This window comes from Leptonychotes weddellii, chromosome 4 (genome assembly GCF_054177405.1).
Source record: "Leptonychotes weddellii isolate Sample4059 chromosome 4, ASM5417740v2, whole genome shotgun sequence".
NCBI classification, from domain to species: Eukaryota; Metazoa; Chordata; class Mammalia; order Carnivora; family Phocidae; genus Leptonychotes; species Leptonychotes weddellii.
Window position 1 is genome coordinate 72,531,833 of NC_138372.1, and position 19,385 is coordinate 72,551,217.

The window sequence follows — 19,385 nt, forward strand, 5'->3', positions numbered from 1 at the left end:
CTGGAGTGGTGGGGGGTGGGAGGGATGGAGTGGCTGGGTGATAGACAATGGGGAGGGTATGTGCTATGGTGAGTGCCGTGAATTGTGTAAGACTGTTGAATCACAGACCTGTACCTCTGAAACAAATAATACATTATATGTTAAAAAAAAAAAAACGAGAGCAGGAAGAGAAAAATGAAGGGGGGGAATTGGAGGGGGAGACGAACCATGAGAGACTATGACTCTGAGAAACAAACTGAGGGTTCCAGAGGGGAGGGGGGTGGGGGGATGAGTTAGCCTGGTGATGGGTATTAAAGAGGGCACGTACTAAATGGAGCACTGGGTGTTATATGTGAACAATGAATCATGGAACACTACATCAAAAACTAATGATGTAATGTATGGTGATTAACATAACATAATAAAAAAAAAACTCAACAAAGTGGGTTTAGAGGAAACATACCTCAACACAATAAAGGCCACATATGAAAAATACACAACTAACGTGATACCCAATGGTGAAAAGCCGAGAACTTTCCCCTCTAAGATTAGGAACAAAACAAGGATGTCCATTCTCACTGCTTTTATTCAATATAGTACCAGAAATCCTAGCTGCAGCAATTAAATAAGAAAAATAAAAATCCAAATTGGGAAGGAAGAAGTAAAACTGTCACTATTTACAGATGACATGACACTACATAAAGAAAACCTTAAAGACACCATCAAAAACTATCAGAATAAATGAATTCAGTTAAGCTGCAGGATACAAAATTAATATACCGAAATGCTGTGTTTCTATACACTAATAACAAAGTAACAAAGAAAAGTTAAGAAAACAATCCCATTTACAATTGTACCACAGAAAGAACAAAATACCTAGGAATAAATTTAACCAAGGAGATTGAAAGACCTATACTCTGATAGCTGTAAGACACTGATGAAAAAAATTGAAGACAACACAAACAAATGGAAAGATATCATGCTCATGGAAGAATTAATACTCTTAAAATGTCCATAGTACCCAGTGCAATATACAGATTCAATGTAATTCCTAGCAAAATATCACAATAGTATTTTTTGCAGAGCTAGAACATATAATCCTAAAATTTGTATGGAACCTCAAAAGACCTCAAATAGTCAAAGCAATCTTCAGAAAGAACAACAAAGCTGGAGGTATCATAAACCCAGATTTCAAGATATACTACAAAGCTACAGTAATCAAAACAATAAGGTACTGGCACAAAAACAGATCAGTGGAACAGAAGAGAGCCCAGAGATAAACACACACTTACATGGTCAATTAATCTATGACAAAGGAGGCAAGAATATACAATGGAGAAAAAGTCTTTTTAATAAACGGTGTTGGGAAAACCAGCTACATGCAAAAGAATGAAACTGGACCACTTTCTTATACCACACGCAAAAATCAAAATGGATTAAAGACCTACATGTCAGACGTAAAACCGTAAAACTCCTAAAAGAAAACATAGGCACCAATCTCTCGGGACATTAAGTCCTAGCAATAAAATATTTATGGATAGGTCTCTTCAGGCAAGGGAATAAAACTGAAAATAAACAAGTGGGACTACACCAAAATAGAAAGCTTTTGCAGAGCAAAGGAAACCAATAAAACAAAAAGGCAACCTACTGAATGGAAGATTTATGTGCAAATGATAAAGAGTTATATCCAAAATATATAAGTAACCTACACAACTCACACCAAAAAACCAAACAATCTGATTAAAAAATGGTCAGAGGATCTGAACATTTCCCCAAAGAAGATATACAGAAGGGCAACGCACACATGAAAAGATGCTCAACATCACTTATCAAAAGGCAAATGCAAATCAAAATCCCAGTGCGACATCACATCATACCAGTCAGAATGGCTGGTATCAAAAATACAAGAAATAACAAATGTTGGCAAGGATTTGGAGAAAAGGGAACCTTCATGTACTGTTTGTAGGAATGTAAATTGGTGTAACCACCATTGAAAACAGTATAGAGGTTCCTCAAAAAATTAAAAATAAAAATACCATATGACTTAGTAATTCCACTACTGGGTATTTACCCAAATAAAACAAAAACACTAACTCAAAAGGATATATGCACCCCAGCATTATTTACAATAGCCAAGATATGGAAGCAACCCAAGTGTCCCATCAATAGATGAATGAATAAAGATGATGTGAGACACAGACATATACAGACAGACAGACACACACACAATGGAATATTACTGAGCCATATAAAAGAATGAAATCTTGCCATTCAGGACAACATGGATGGACCTAGAGGGTATTAAGCTGAGTGAAGTAAGTCACGCAGAGAAAGATAAATACCATATGATTTCACTTATAAGTGGAATCTAAAAAAGCAAACAGAACAGACTCTCAAATACTAGTCAGAATGCCTAGTATCAAAAAGAAGTAACAAGTGTTAGTGAGGATGTGGAGAAAAAGGAACCCTTGTGCTTTTGTTGGTAGGAATGTAATTTGGCACAACCACTATGGTTGCACCAAAACAGTATGGAGGTTCCTCAAAGAGAGAGACAGAGAATAAACTGGTGGTTGCCAGAGGTGGGGGATGGGTGAAATAGGTGAAGGGGATACTGCAAACCTCCAGTTATACAGTTAAGTCCTGGAGATGAAAAGCACAGTATCGGCAATACCGTCAATATTACAACAGTGTTGTATGGTGACAGATGGTGACTACACTTGGAGCAGTGAGCATTTTGTAATGTACAGAATTGTCAAATCACTACATTGTATACCTGGAACTAATGGAACACTGTAAGTCAATTATACCTCAACAAACAAAACCAAAACCACATACAACACAGAAAATCACATTTTTCCTGTGTATTACACTTACTTCTTCTGTCCCAAGACATTCCTACTAATGAACATATGCTGCATTAAATACATTCAATGAAGTTCCCTATCCCAAAGTGTTCAGAGGCCAGAAACTTCTTAAAGAGAATGTTGTAGAAGGAATTAAAACATTCCGTGGAGATGGGCTAGTAGAGGTTTCACATAGTGTGATACATAAATTTAGGTGGTAGACAATATTCACTTTAAGCAATGTATTTATCCTCATGGACATTACAAAAATTATAAGCCAACAAACCCATTTACAGTAGACAATATAAAGTTTCCTTTTAAAATAAAGCAGGCAGCATACAGATAATGCAAACATTGTGAAAATGGTACTCAGTGACTAAAGTATGGGAACAATGAACTAAGAACACTACCTCTAACCTGCAATTTTTAGAGTTTCATTCTACAAAATTTCTAGTTTACTCCCCCAACTTCCTCACGCTATTACTTTTTAGTGAAAGCACTATCAACACTGCTGTGATTTCTGAGATTGCTATCATCAAGATTACAAAATACAGGTCAATTTTTAACCAGAACACAGTTAACATGCTTGCACCATGCCTGTGTGGGGATGGAGAAAAAGGCTTGAGAGATAGTTAGGAAATGGGAGAGACTGCCAGTATGAATGTGGACTGAAGGAGGAGGTGTCAAGGACTTGGTGATGGATGGATGGTCATGCTGTTCAGTCATGAGATACAGAGCACTAGGAGAGGATTAGATTGTACAGGAAAGGCCAAGTTAACTCATAGAGGTGCTTATGAGAAACCCCTGGATGTTCCTGAGGCTGCAGCTGGATATGTGGGTCTAGACTCAGGAGCGATCTGGATTACACATCCTGCATTTGGAAGCCAACAGTATATACATTATAATTAAAGCCCTGCAGGGGATGAGATTTCCAAGGAGAGAGTAATAAGTGAGAAAAGAGCACTGCTTATTTCTAAAAATTTTTACCATTACCCAGACTAATTAAATGGCTTACATACATAACATTTGTGTTAAATCTGTTTTCCATGCTGACAAAGTTTTTAAAACGCTTAACAGTTCTTTTCACTTTTGCTATTAAACCAATCTGGAAGTTCAACAAGGGTTTCTATATGAGGTATGCTTTTAAATCTCCTATAATATATACATAACTGCTTCAAGTACATTTAAACATATTCCCAAATGCTCCCATCTTAAAAAAAAAATCCTCCAACTCCATGCCACTAGTCTTGCCTCTCTCCCTCTTCTCAAACTTCAAAGAACTGTTTCCATTTCTTCATTTTCAACAAACTCTCCAATCCTCTCCAGTCTGGTTTCCTCCTCATCACTCCCCTAAAACTCCTGGCAAGAATATTTTGACCTCCATGTATATCCAAAGGAAGTTTTTAGTTTTTCTTTTTTTTTTTTTTGGTTTTATTTAAATTCAATTAATTAACATACAGTGTATTACTAGTTTCAGAGGTAGAGTTCGGTGATTCATCAGTTGTATGTAACACCCAGTACTCATTACATCACATGCCCTCCTTAATGCCCATCACCCAATTTGATCTCTCAGCAGCAATTATTCCTGTTAACCACTCCCTCCAGTTTGTATCTGCTCGAAATATTCTCCTTCTTTGACTTCTGTGACACTATGCCATCCTGGTTTTCTTAATAACCTCTTAGCTATTCTTTCCTAGTCTCCTTTGCAGGCTCATTCTCCTCTAGCCAGTCAAATATTTTCAAGCTTCCATCTCAAGCAGTGGTTCTAAACTGGGAATGCTTATGCCCAACAAGGGATATGTGGAAATGTTGCGCCCATCATTTTTGTCACAAATTGGGGATGGGGTGCTTCTGGCATCTAGTAGGTAGAGACCAGGGATGTTGTTAAACATTCTACAATACACAGGACAGTTCCCCCTAATAAAGAATTATCCCATCCAAAATGTAAATAGTGCTGCTGTTGAGACACTGTGCTAAAGCCATTTAAAAATTACTTGAAATTTTAAAGTTTATGTATATTCTAAAGGAAAACATACATAATACAAAGTGAAACAAATTCCTTTACCTTCTGAACTCAGAATCAGCCAGCAATTCTTCCACAATAGTTCTCTTCCTTTGTTTTTTGGGAATTCGTGAATGGTAGAAGTCAGCTGGATTGTCAACAATGGTTCCAATCTATGAGCAATTGATTGAAATAAGTCATGCAATACTTGAATGCTAAATTGCTTTCATATTTCAGGGTAGCTCTAACAAAGTCTATTTATAGAAAGGAATGGAAAACACAACTTAAATGATATCAATACTAAAGTCAGTTTGCCATTTTTTAAAGCAAAAATAAGTCACCTATTCAATTGGCACTGGGTCCTACTAATGACATTTCATTAGAATTTATAATAAAAGGCCAAAAATCCTTTTATATAATTTAGCACTAGGCAGGACAATAAATTCTTCATGAACAGTGTAACTAGAAAAGTGGGACAGAGAATATCAATTCTTTTTTTAGTCTCCCAATTTAATAAAATTGACACATAAACTCTACTATACACCTCTTTGGTCTCCTAGGTCATCATAAATGCTACCAGCATAGAACCTTCTTAGTAACCACTCTGCATTTATTCCTACATTCAACCAAGTAAAATTTACAGTGTCCACTATGTGCCACATACTGTGCTAAGTGTTTGGGAAATAAAGACAAAGAATATCTGGTCCCTGCCAGCAAGGAGCCCATAGTCTTAAGGAAAATCCACAGACAAATAACTAAAAGATTAAAGCATAACATAATTATTATGCTAATCAAAACACTATAGATGCCCTCAAAAAAAAAGTGACCAACTCTACCTAAGGGAGGTCAAGGTTCCTCCAAGTGTGTTGGAGCTTAAGAGGGCTACATGACAGAAGAGCTGGTGAGCTGGTCTGAGTGCAGACTGTATAGACTCTATTCTACAGACAGAGAGCAGACCTGGAGGTAAAGGACTATTAGAGTAATTCAGGTAAGTGACAAGAAAGAACAGAATGAAGGTGACAGCTACCAGAGGGTGAATCATCTGGATTTTCATCTGGAAACACTTTGAAAACCAACTTTTAACTTATTTTCAGCATTTGCCTGGGGATGCCCCTTTATCTGGAGAAGAAGAGTTTGGTGCAAATGATTCCCTATTTCCTCCTCCATCCTGTAAGGCTTCTTGCTGTTAGGCTAATACTATTCATATATGGTACACCCAGCTTAGAGGTTCCATAACTTTTAGAGGTATGACCTGGAAACTTAGTTACCATCTGTAACACCTTCTCTCTATATGGAATGCCATTACAAGCTGGTGGCCAAAAGGTTGTCTGAATTGGGTTCTGCCCATTATTATACAGCGTAAGCAGATGTGCCCTATAAATATTCACCTATTTAAAGAGTAAACAGTAAGAACACTATAATGCCTTCCAAACTAAAATCCACAGAACATGACCGCCATTACTGTTTGTTTCCTACCTGGAAGTACTTGGGGAAGCCATCCCTATCATTTTTCTTGTAAAACCTTTTTGGGTCCATGCTAGCTCTCATCTTCAGTGCTCTGAGATCATTTTTTAGTTCATCTGTCAATTCTGGAGCTTTCATACCAAACCAGCCATCACCTGCTGTTTTCTGTCGTTCTTTCTGAAATTCAGATTTCAAAAATAATTAAACAGAAAATTCTAACTTTAATAAGCAATGTATAAACTATACCTCATTCCCTCCAAAATGATATACACAAAAAACTTCATGAATTAAAAACAAATGAGGTTACTTAACAGAATGTATTAGTCCCCAGATTCACTTTTCATAAAAGAAGTTAAATCACAGTGTTTTCTTTGGTAAATTAGGCACAGTATTATCAGTTTCATAAATGAGGGCTCCTTAAAATTTATTTTTTTTATCTTAGTAAGAACTGCTGACTTGCAGGGGCGCCTGGGTGGCTCAGCCGGTTAAGTGTCTGCCTTCAGCTCAGATCATGATCCTGGGGTCCTGGGATTGAGCCCCGAGTCAGCTCCCTGCTTAGCAGGGAGTCTGCCTCTCCCTCTCTTGCTGCTGCTCCCCCAGCTTGTGCTCTCTCCCTCTCTCAAGTAAAATAAATAAAAATTAAAAAAAAAAAAAAAAAAGAACGGCGGACTTGCTGGGAGAACAATACACAGCTTCAATTTTTATTGTGCAGTACAGCCTACACAGGAGATAATGTATAAAAACATTTTCACTTCTGGAGCTTATATTTAAATATTAACAATTTTATTCAGTCACCAAGGTGACTCAAAGTCACTCCAACAAGTCCAGAAATCTGCATTATTTCTAAAATTTAAAAAAAAGTTACATTTTTTTGGAAACTCCTAGCAAGTTATTTAATTTTATTTTTATTTCATTCATACATTATGGAGTGTCTACCATGTGCCAGCATGTTCCATATTAGTGATGAGGCATTACTGGTGCACCACCCTCAAATTTCCTTCAAGCTCTCTTAACTTCTTTACACTTATTAGTTGAAATGGCAGATGGAAACAATCCCCTATTTTTACAAAAGAAAAGAGTTTCCTATCCTCTCACTGGGCAGACTACAGAGACCCGGGTTTTTCGGTGGCTACATTAAGGTCCCTACAAAGGCCTGCAATGGAGCTCTTAGCTCTTGGTGAACAGTACCTATAAGCCAAGAAGTATGGACAGTGACCTTATATGCTGGCTGTCACTGTTTTAAGAAAGGGGGGGGGAAAAGCTGTTCTCTATGTGCACCACTTGGTGCACTTTCACTTTGTGAAAATCTATATAAACTGTGTTTATGGAATGATATTTTATGGGCCCTTAAATTTGTGATAACTTTCTTTGCAAATATATATTTTTTAAGATTTTATTTTTATTATTTTTTAAAATTTAATTTTTTAAAGTAATCTCTACACCCTATGTGGGGTAGAACTCAAAACCCTGAGATCAAGAGTCGCATGCTTTACTGAATGAGCTAGCCAGGTGCCCCGAAAATACATATTTTTAAATTACACAACCGTGTTGTATAAGCTGAATATATATAGTCAAACACACCTCAACAATTTAAATAATGAGAGTCACTATACTTACTCTGCGTTTTTTCTGAAGTTGATGCTTTGATTCACTATATGGTGGGACACAGTAGTTTTTTTCAAAATCAGGAGTAATGACGGCTTTCTGCAAAAGCTATAAAAATATTAAAGTGGTTTTAAGATAGTATCAGATACCATATAATTTTTTCCAACATCTCTTGCCTTATAAGAAAAGTATCTCCCACACTGACGACTACTCCAAATATATTAACCCTCTTTATACACAACCATGCTACTGCAAAGTTGTTTCGGTCCTTAAGTCTGTAAATTATATCACAATAAAAATGCTTTAGAAGGCACACTGAAGGATTATTTTAGGAAACTTCATTTACTTTAAATTTCTTTTTCTAAACTGAATCAGCACATATCAGATTTACATTAATGTGTCTAACGTATTTATTGGCTTACTAAACCATCCACTTGCACCAAACTGGAAAATAAAGTCAACAGGAACAAATGCCAAAATGGCTCTTGAAGTCTCTGAAAACAACCAACCAACCAACCCTAACTAGTCTTTAATAAGTTCTTTTGATGTTGGTAAAACAGCTTCTTCTGATCTAAGAAGACTGTATTATTAATACGTACAGTGATATAGATTCGATTAAGCAACATATACATCTATCTAGATAAATCTTTTTGCAATTCAACAATATATCTTAGATGCTCTTTCAGTATTAATTCACACATAGATCAACTTCATTCCTTTTAATAGCTGTTACGCACTAACATTTTTCTTGACATTTAGTTTAAGTCTCCATCAAACCTTTTTCCATTGAACACTGTAAACATCATCTCTGCACACTTGTGATTATTTTTGTATGATTCCAAAATGCATCACTTAAATATTGACAGGTACTGCTAAATTGCCTTGCATTCAAGTAATTTGTTAAGTCCTACCAACAGTTAATCAGTGCCCTTTTCCTTTACATTGCCACCAGCACTGGGTATTATCTTTTTGTGTGTTTTCACTGGTGCCTCATGGCTGTTTTCCTTTGCTGTTGATCATCTTTTTGTGTATTTATTAGCTATGTATAAGTGTTCTGTGGGAGAACACCTGTATTCACAGAACACTGGTATTTTGTATCTTAGTGGTATTAACCTATGGTCTTTTACTTGTCTTTGTTAAGGTGTTAATTGTGAAAGTTTTAAAATTTTGTGTAGTCAAACCTGTTAATCTTTTCCTAAATGACTGCTGCATTCTGTTTGCATAGGATGAACAAATACTGTCATTAATACTGTTTACGTCACTAAAAGGTCTTCAGGATAATTCGTCATCTCCCATAGGGTATGAACTAAAGAAGATTGCTCCTTGGCCCTCGAAACAGTTCACAGAAATACTGATTTGGTCAGTAACATTTGAAATTATCAATTCAGAAATCCCCAAATCCCCTAGAAGTTTCTAGATAGTAGAGAAGCAGTCTAGACTTTCGAGCTTGATATTTATTTACCAGATTATTAAGAGCTTTAGGACAGTGGTTCTCAACTGGGAGCAAGTGACAATGTTTGAAGACACTTTTGGGGTGTATGTGCAGAGGGGTGTGGGGGGGTGGATGCTATTGACAACTAGTGGGTAGACATGAGGGATGCTGCTACATATCCTACAATGAATAAGACAGCCTCCCACAACAAAGAATCATCCAGCCCAGGTTGAGAAATCCTGTTTTAGGAATATAAAGCTAAAAAAACAGTAAAATGACAATTACAATATGATCAATAATGAGTCAAATCTATACTTGGTGTTGCAGAAGCACAGAGGAGGTGGTGGAGAGGACTAGAGTCAGAGAATGTTTCCCAAAGGCAGTGATCTATGATCTCTGCACTGGCCTGGGAAAGAGCAGGGTATGTTCAGGGAACTACAGTAGTCTTCAGTGGTGGAACATAGCAGGTGGACAGAGCTGAAGGAACAGAAGCACCTTGAACGTTTTGAGGGACTTAAATAGGAGAATATCATAGTCAGGTTTGTTTCATTTCGTTTTGTTTTGAAGTAGTATCTACCCCCAACATGGGGCGCTAACTTACAACCTGGAGATTAAGAGTCGCATGCTCTTCTGACTGAACCAGCTAGGTACCCTTTTTTGTTTTTAAAAAGAGAAATCTACCAAAAGTACAGAGGGCGGCTTGGAGAAAAGAGTAAGGAGGCTATTGCAGAAGTGTAGATGAAAAACAAAGGCCTGCCACTGGCCAGTGACAGTGGGGTGAAAAGGAGGGAACAAAGTAGAGTATGTTAGCAACAGCATCTGCTAGGTTCAGTGACTGACTGCAAAAGGAAAAGAGTTTGGCATCATTAACCAGGCCAGAGAATACTAAAGTAGCAGCTGGTTCAGGTAGGGAAGCGAAGGAGGGCAAGTAGGGAGGTCAAGTGCCTGAGCACATACGAATAAACAGACGAGAGACACAACAGGATTTAAAGACCTGGAAGGACAGCAAGGCTAGAGAATACAGATTTGGAGAAGCCATGCCATGAGACTTAAGCTGAGGGTTTGGATGAGATGACCTACCCTGTAATTCCCTTCTGAAATTTCATGTACAATTTTATGCCTATGTGAACATGTATATTTTTCCTGGTGGGGGGAATTGGCACCCACAGTTTTCAGATTCTCAACAGTATCCATACCAGTTATGAATGAAAAATACAGCAAGAAAAGAGAAGAAAACACAACCCCTAGGATAAATGATGGGTGCAAGAGGAATGCTGATCCTGTATTAATTTATTTTTCAAGTGTTATCTTTTATAGCTAGACTTTAAGGGGAAAAAAGGAGCACGGTAGGCTAATGTGGTTTCACTGCAGGAAAATTAGTCTCTTACCAAAGACTAATCATGTCTAGAAGTGATCGGTTAGTTCTATGAAAACCAACAGTACACTATGTAACTTACCTCATTTTTCTTTTTCTCCTTGATCTGTGTTAGGGTTCTCTTGTTCGACTGTAGTTTGTCTGCATTGAAATTAATATACAAACCACCCAACTGCTTGATACTCATACCAGGGTCTATGCTACTGCTTGTCAACTTCAGGCTGAAAGAGAATGATCACTTAAAGATCAAGTAATCATATCAAAATGGAAACAACTGAGACTGTATTTTTAAAATTACTTTTTTCTTCTCTCCCCTTTTACTGCCAATGATCCCCCCCAAAAAAGGAAATCTTATTTTTACAATGGAGTTTCTGAAAAACTGAAACACATGTTTTTAAATCTAGTAAAATCATTTAGAAGAAAATTCCAGGATGAATAATGAATGAAAAAAGTTTTTTGGGAGCACATCTAAATCTATTCCTCAGATTAACTTAAAGAGGATTAAGACTATATGCCAGTAGACTTCATAAAGGGATTTTATAAAGAAAAGAATTGCAAAGAGGAGATACATCTGGCAATTCAGCTCAACTTCATATACAGATAGTGAGTTAACAAATGTACATACCTCTATCTCTAAAACCCAATGACAAAGACAGGTTCTGAACTTCCAGGTTATCCAAACTTAGAATGTTTTTCTGGGTAAATAAGAGTATTTGGTAGTGCCTCTAAATCAGTGAGTTTTTTTTTTTTTTTTTTTTAAAGATTTCATTTATTTGACAGAGACACAGCGAGAGAGTTGGAACACAAGCAGGGGGAGTGGGAGAGGGAGAAGCAGGCTTCCTGCTGAGCAGGGAGCCCGATGCGGGGCTCGATCCCAGGACCCTGGGATCATGACCTGAGCCGAAGGCAGACACCTAACAACTGAACCACCCAGGCGCCCCTAAATCAGTGAGTTTTAAACAGTGGTGAACATCTGTATTTCTCACCAGAGATTTTAAAAAATACAGAAATCATAGCCCATATCTACCAAATCAGTTGGATCTGGGCTCCTGCTATATTTATGTAATAAGAATTTCTACTTTTATATTACTGAAAAGTCCTTTTTATAAGCAAATACATTTGGACTTCTAGATACTTTCTTCCCTAATTATTCATATAAACTGAGCAGTTGAAAGCTTTGATCAACCTCTACTGGAAAGTGAAATCATTCTACTGCAGTGGTTTGGCAGTGATTCTCAACCCTAAAGGTATATTAGAATTATCCTGGGGAGGAGTGTGGCTTTTAAAAAATAAATATGCTTGAGGCTAGCCTCAGAGATTTCTTTCATTGGTTTAGAGTGAAAACTGGGCATCTGTTATAGACTCTGGCCAAGGATGTATTTCCAGTGGATACAGGGCCACCAGAGCCCTGTGCCTAAGAAAAACAAATTTAAAACAGAAAAAAAGAAACTAAAGAAATAGCCCCCAAAGTTAGCACTTTTCAATGGGTGACAGACAGGATTATAGGTGATTATTTTTCAACTTCTCTACAATTAGGTTGGAGAAAAGATAAAAGTTCCTTTCCTTCCCTTTTATGTTGCTCTTAACAATCATGCAGGAAAATCTTAGATTTCGAATAGATCACTGGTGGGAGAAATATGACTAACAGGCACCCATAGACTAGGGAAATGCTGGATAAAAGAGCTCTTCTAGGGGCGCCTGGGTGGCTCAGTTGTTAAGCGTCTGCCTTCGGCTCAGGTCATGATCTCAGGGTCCTGGGATTGAGCCCCACATCGGGCTCCCTGCTCGGCGGGAAGCCTGCTTCTCCCTCTTCCACTCCCCCCTGCTTGTGTTCCCTCTCTCGCTGTGTCTCTGTCAAATAAATCTTTTTTTTTTTTTTTTAAGAGCTCTTCCATAAAGAACCTGAGGCAGTAGCTTTCTCAATTCCCATGTTTTCTAATATTTTATATTTTTATGGTAAATCAGCCGCTTGAAATATGTATCAAAAACTTACTTTTAAAAATAAAGGTAAAACTTACAGTTTAGACTTTGTGTTATTTAGTAATTCGTCTTCATCACTAAACTCACTATCTTTGTTTCTGTCATGGTCTGATGGTTCTTCACTTTTTTCATCCTCTTCCTCCTCTTTTTCCTCCTCAATGGCAACCTCACTTGCCTTGTCTCCCTCATCCAAGTAAAAATGTTTATCAGTACTCAATCCAGGAGTTGTGTCAATTACAAACAATGCATTGTCACATGACATATCTTCTGATTCTCCATTTAATGATTCCTTTTGACCATTATTTTCAACAAAACACACAGTATCCTCTTCATTCTCACTATTTTCAGAGTGCTGGCTTTCATCACTGCTGAGAACTAATAAAACAGAATCACCTTTGTCCAGGGATGTGTGGAGCTCAGACTTGAATAGTTTGGTTTCACACTCAAAATCTACATCCCTTCCTTCATTTCTATCTTCACTGATACCTGTAACTGTGCATTCTTCTTCATCACTACCAGTATCACCAAATCCTGTCAAGTCACTTGTTTTTATGGTGCTCTTTCTATCTTCATTCCATCTGTCCACTTCCACCACTGCAAATGATTGAGCTAATGATTTCATTATAGCCTCACAGTTCAGATTTGAGGGCTCTGATGTGGTCTTATTATTTTGGGGGGTTGAATGCCTTTGAGAAACTAACTGCTGAATGCCAGTGTCCTGAGGTTCAGAAAGGCTCTCCAACTGAGAATTTTTCTTATTTATTTCTTTTTCCTCATCTACTATTCCCTTGGTTTCTTCATCTAAATTCTTACTATTCTGCCTTATTTCTTTGAGAGATGCAACACTGGCCTTTTTCTCCTCTCTTATATTAAAACGTTGGCATTTTTGCACTGTTTGTTTTTTTTCTGAATTTCTGTGGAAGGAATCATCATCGAAGTCATTATGAATTTCATTATAGAAATTTGGCTTATTTATCTGAGGAAGAGATCTTACCAGTAAACAAGTTGTTTGTCTGGTATCTGAATCCTTTGAATTCATAGGCACATTTATGATTTGCTTTTCATTTTCTGGTACAATGTCAGTATCTTTCTCCTCAGTTTGTGCGTTTAATTTCTTCTGCATACTTCTCGTTCTCATAGTTGCAACTCCAGAAAATGAAGAAATGTCTGAGTATGATGATTCAGCATCAGAAATAGCTTCTGCATGTAATTCTTGGCTTGGATCTCTTACAGATTTAGCCTTACTTCTTCTGGTCCTTGTAGTTATTACTGTGGGCGGCACAATTCTAGAAATACCTGAGACATGTGATTCAGCTTCAGAGTCATTGTCATTGTCTTCTTCAATATGAGACTGATTTACTGGAGTTATTTTCAGCCTTTTCCGAACACTGGACACTGGACTGCATGCAACTAAGATCTGCCGTCTCCTAGTTACTCTTAAAATGGGATCCTGGAGCTCAGATACAGAAGAACAATTTGACTCTGCTTCAGAGGTCTCTCCATCAGTAGACGGTTTGTTTATTTCAGATAATGAGACTGTAGTTTCGCTCTTCCTCTTTCTGGTTTTAGGAGTTCTAGAGACTGGACTTTGTATCCTAGTGGTCTGTGATTCAGCAGTAGTTGGGTCAACAGGTAGACATTCCTTCCTGACTTTTGGATGTGTGTGAATTCTTTTAGCAGAATTCTGTAAGCCAGAATAAATACACTGTAATTTAGGTAGGACTGGAACTAGGGCACTCCTCTCAGGAGAACATTTTAAGAGGATACTAAAAAAACTCAGTAAACAAGATTAATACAAAACCACCACCACCACCCATAAAACAAAACACCTAAATACTGGATCGAACACTGCATTTGCCAAGGCCCTGCCTCACAACCACCAGTACCCATGATTTTTAACAATAAAAAACAAAAAACATATACTGGATCTGACTCTGCATTTGCAGGACCCTGCTTCACTCGCCTCACCCGAGACCTAGATCTAATTTTAGGGAGCAAAACAATTAATTGAAAAGAAAATTTTCTGCAGGTAAGTATCAGATGCCAAATATGCTTGGTGGACCTACATTCTGACACAGAGAGGAAGAGAGAAGAAATATTAACTCTGAGCACAGATGTGTTTAGGAATACACACACAAATGGAATCAGTCGCTACCCTTACCTTTACATACATAAATGAATTAACGCTCTATTCCCTTCGTCGCAGAATCAGAGCCAGCGGACGACTAGAACCACTGAGAGCCACCAGGAGGCGTCACTGCAGCCTTCCCCACTCCAGAATAAAGTGCTGTGGGGCCACTACCAGCTCCCCACGTGACAACGGTAACCTCCTCTTCAGCCCTAATTATAGTTAAGACTCACACTTGGTAGCCGAAATTAAGCCTCCTTCGTACGGTTTTAATAGGTTAAAAGGCCTCAGCTGTTCATCTGCCATTACGAAGGTGAACTACCCAAAGCAAGTTACCTGACCTCTCTGTTCCATGCTAAGGACTGTCTTAAACGACCGTAGCGAGGACTGAAGAGGAAGCTACGGGCTTAGCACTGGGTCTGACACAGCAGCGCGCGACAAGCTCGGGCCCTTTCCGCCGCTCCTCCTCACGCTGCTCCGCCAGACCTTCGCGCCGCCCTATCACCGTAAGTGCCGCTCTGTGAAGCAGCGGCAGAAATGAGCCACCTCCTACCTTCTGCTGGGAGTTTTCAGCCAACGTGGCTTGGACCGTGGCCTGAGGCCTCCCGGACCTGGTCACCACCATCCTCCCGGCTCGCGGCCACCTCGGCCTGCCTCTGTTCCGGCGCCCCGGAAATACGTCAAAGAAGCGTCTCGCTCGCATTTTCCGCGAGGATCCCGTAACTAACGAGAATCTCGTACTGGCCTCCGACCCACGGACCTGGGTCAGGCGGGTCTGACCTAGGGATTCCTAAGGCCACGGTTTCCAACGTTCACTCCAGTGTGGTTAAATTCAGACCCACCGGCCTCTGGCAGGGAGACACCTTCGTTGGGGCGGCGAAACCGCAGTGACGGAGGGCCCTCGTCCCAGTTTAACACAAACGAATTGGAAAATCGCATCTTCTTTCCAACTTCAACCATCCTCTCATATGTTTGGTCTTAATGTAGTCATGGGTGTGACCCAATGAGGCGTTTGCATTATTTTTTTTTTGTAACGACGTACTCTTGTCTTATTCGTGAAATTAAATATTAATTTTTTATAAAGTCGAAAGACGGTTAGGGTAAAGATGTATTTTTTAAATGTTTCAGAAACTCAGAGACTAGGAGGCTGTCTAAAGGTAAGATGGTGACTAGGAATCGGAAATAAGCAGAAAAGAAGAAATGTTAAATTTTATTTTTTTAATTTTTAATTTTTAAAGATTTTATTTATTTGACAGAGAGAGACACAGCCAGAGAGGGAACAGAAGCAGAGGGAGTGGAAGAGGGAGAAGCAGGCTTCCCGCTGAGCAGGGAGCCCGATGCAGGGCTCGATCCCAGGACTCTGGGATCATGACCTGAGCTGAAGGCAGACGCTTAACGACTGAGCCATCCAGGCACCCCTATTTATTTATTTTGTAAAGCTTTTATTTATTTGACAGAGCACAAGTAGGGGGATCAGGAGAGGGAGAAGCAGACTCCTGCTGAGCAGGGAGCCTGATGCAGGGCTCAATCCCAGGACCCTGAGATCATGACCTGAGCCGAAGGCAGACGCTTAACCATCTGAGCCACCCAGGCACCCCAGAAATGTTAAGTTTTAAAGGAGAGCAATAAAAAAAAATTTTTTTTTTCTTGCAGTGAAGAGAATGACCAGAATCAAGAGACGGTGTTTGGTGTTCTTTTAGGATGAAGTATGGAGAGTTAGAATATATCTGAGGGGAATGGAAAGGGCTACTGTTGGCAAGAAAGGATGAGTTCTTCACCAAATCTATGTAACAGAAAACCAATTTTTTTCTTATTGTCACAAAACACAGATTTTTTCATTGGGCACATGACCACCAGCTAAATAGGTCCTTTCATAGTTTCCCTTGCAGCCAAATGTGGCTGACTAAATTTTGGCCAATTAGTATAAATTGTTGTGTAGTTCTTTAGGGACACAGGAAAAAAGGAGGTCCTCCCTGACTTCTTTAACTTCCTTTTTCACCCTGGAAAGCTGTATTCTCAGGTTTCAAGCAGCAAGTTTGTGCAATGAAGATAAGGGCCACACTTTAGGGATGGCAGAGCAGTGAGAAAGAAAACATGAGTCCCTGACAACTGATGGAGCTGCCATATCTGTCTTCAACAGCGCACTTCTACATCTGTTTCACCTGAAACACCTTTTTTCCCCAAGTTTTTATTTAAATTCCAGTTAGTTAACATACAGTATAATATTAATTTCAGGTGTAGAATTTAGTGATTCATCACTTTTTAAAGTCACTTATTTGGAGATTTTCTGTTATTGCAGCTGAGCCAAATCCAACTGAAGAATGGAATAAAAAAACAGAGATGAAGTTAGCCACAGAAGAATGCTCCTTTCTTTGAGGCAGGAGGGAAGAGTTAATATTTGAAGTAGAAAGAGAATGTGAATGCAAGGAAATTAAAGTGGAGGGAAGAAGAGGGGCTTTTGGATGGATAACTTCAATCTTCTCTGTAAACAGAAGATTCATCTGTTTAGAGGGATGGAAAAAGGTTTAGATTGACCCTTGTAGGGAATGTGGTAAGGAACAAAAAGAAGGAATTTTATTATTTTTAAAAAAGATTTTATTTATATATTTGAGAGAGAGAGCAAAAGCAAGACAGAGCACGAGCAGGGGGGAGAGGGAGAGGGAAAGCAGGCTCCCCATTGAGCAGGGAGCCTAATGCCAGGACTCAATCCCAGGACCCCAAGATCATATGATCTGAGCCAAAGACAGACACTTAATGATTGAGCCACCCAGGCACCCCAAAGAAGGAATTTCAGTATGGCCATGTAGCAGTGAGACCATGTAAGAGGAAGAATATAAGACAGGTTAGATTCCAAGAGAAGGTAGAATGGTGTAGAGGAAGGAAAGTGAACTTATTGGAGGTTACATGCACTAACTCGTGAACTCTACAACTTTAACATGAGCAAATGCATGAAAATGAAATTAAGATCACAGGAGTGGGTATAGAAAATTGGGGAATATTAAAAAATCAATGTGTAATATTCACTTGCAAGCATGGCCATTTTAAAGTAAAACAAACTCCCAAACATTACAATCTAACAAGATTAAGAAACAAAATACAAATTAAAACGTCAGTACATATTCGTAATCTGAGAAGACTGAGCTGGTCTACTATCAACAGGTTGGCTGATAATAGGCAAAACTGCACCATGTTCTGTTTTTGTTTTAAGTGGGCTTCCCAGGTCTGCCCTGTTTCCATTTCTACCTTTTTGCCTACCCTCTTTACCTTGAGGGCAAATACACAATTTTAGGTAGATATAGTATGAAAATACAGTAGTTATCACTCAGGCCCAAAGGGAAACTCTCCCTTGATAGTCAATATTTTACTAATTAAACCCTTAAACTGAAACGTTGAATCTCTCCCTGGAATTTCAGGCATTAACCAAAAGATGGGAGTTTTAGTTCATGAGCCTTCTAAAAATAACTACTATTTGTAGTTATTCTGCTACATAATAACTAATATGTAGTTATTACATATTACATGTAAAATGAAAGTTGGCTTTAAGATGGTCCCCAATGATCCCATCTCCCAGTTTCAAACCCTTGAGTGGGGGCTGGACCTGGTGATAATGAAAAGAATGTCAAAAGTGATAGATCTCTTTCATGATTAGGTTACCAAAAAGCTGGCCACCTTCTTGCACCATCTCACCTGTTCATTCTGTGGGAAGCTAGTTGCATGTTATGAGCTGTTCTATGGAGAGGGCCATGTGGCAAGGAAATGAGGGAGGCCTCTTGGCCTATAGCCAACAAGGAACTCAGTCTAGCCAACAACCATATGAGCGAGCTTGGAAGTAGACCCCCCTCAATCAAGCATATAGGTAAGACTGTAATCCCAGCTGACACTTTGACTGCAACCTTTTGAGACACCTTAAGGTACCCAGAAACAGCAATAAATGTCATTATCAAATAATTTTGTCTGCTCTAAAATTTCATGTAAGTACACGCTCTTTCATGTCTAGCTTCTTTCACTCAGCATGTGTCTGAGATTCATCTATGTTACTGTATATAATTTTTATTGCTTGGTATCCATTGTATGATTATAATACAGTTCATTTATCCATTCAACTGTTAATAGCATTTGGGTGGTTTCCAGTTTTCAGCTAATATAGGTGCTATAAACATTTATATATAATGTTCTTTTTGGACATCTGTATTTCTCTGTATACCTAGGAGAATAATTGCTGGGCCATATGGTAAGTGAACACTGAATTTTTAAGAAATGCCAAGGTATTTTCCATAGTAGTCATACCATTTTACGTTCCCACCAGCAATATGAGAGTTCTGTTTGCTCCATATCCTTGTCAACACTTGGTACTGTCAGCCTTTTAAAATTGTAGCTATTTTGTATTCTAGTGATGTTTCCTTATGGTTTTAAATTGCATTTCCCTGATAATGATGTTAAGCATCTTTTAATGTTTCATTGGCTATTCATATGTTAATCATTCTGTGGGGTGTCTCTCCACTTTCTTGACAGTGTCCTTTGAAGTGCAATTTAAAAATAATTTGATTATGCCTTATTTTTCATCAGAAGTATGTATT

General features: G+C 38.5%; 1 protein-coding gene across 2 annotated transcripts in view; it reads right to left on the reverse strand.

Annotated features, from left to right (window-relative positions):
* DNTTIP2 (deoxynucleotidyltransferase terminal interacting protein 2) overlaps window positions 1–15,499 on the reverse strand; it is an 18,644-nt gene extending 3,145 nt beyond the window's left edge. The window contains exons 1-6 of one of the 2 annotated variants that reach the window (XM_081818817.1): window positions 15,362–15,499; window positions 12,719–14,364; window positions 10,783–10,921; window positions 7,906–8,001; window positions 6,301–6,465; window positions 4,888–4,997 (exon numbers count right to left, since the gene is read on the reverse strand). In XM_081818817.1, the coding sequence (XP_081674943.1) occupies window positions 4,888–4,997; window positions 6,301–6,465; window positions 7,906–8,001; window positions 10,783–10,921; window positions 12,719–14,364; window positions 15,362–15,433 (2,228 nt within the window). In that variant the 5' untranslated portion in view covers window positions 15,434–15,499. Of the gene's footprint in view, window positions 1–4,887; window positions 4,998–6,300; window positions 6,466–7,905; window positions 8,002–10,782; window positions 10,922–12,718; window positions 14,365–14,841; window positions 15,182–15,361 lie in introns of those variants that run through there. The other variant, XM_081818818.1, reaches the window with a different exon arrangement.
* Between the last annotated feature and the right edge of the window lie 3,886 nt (window positions 15,500–19,385).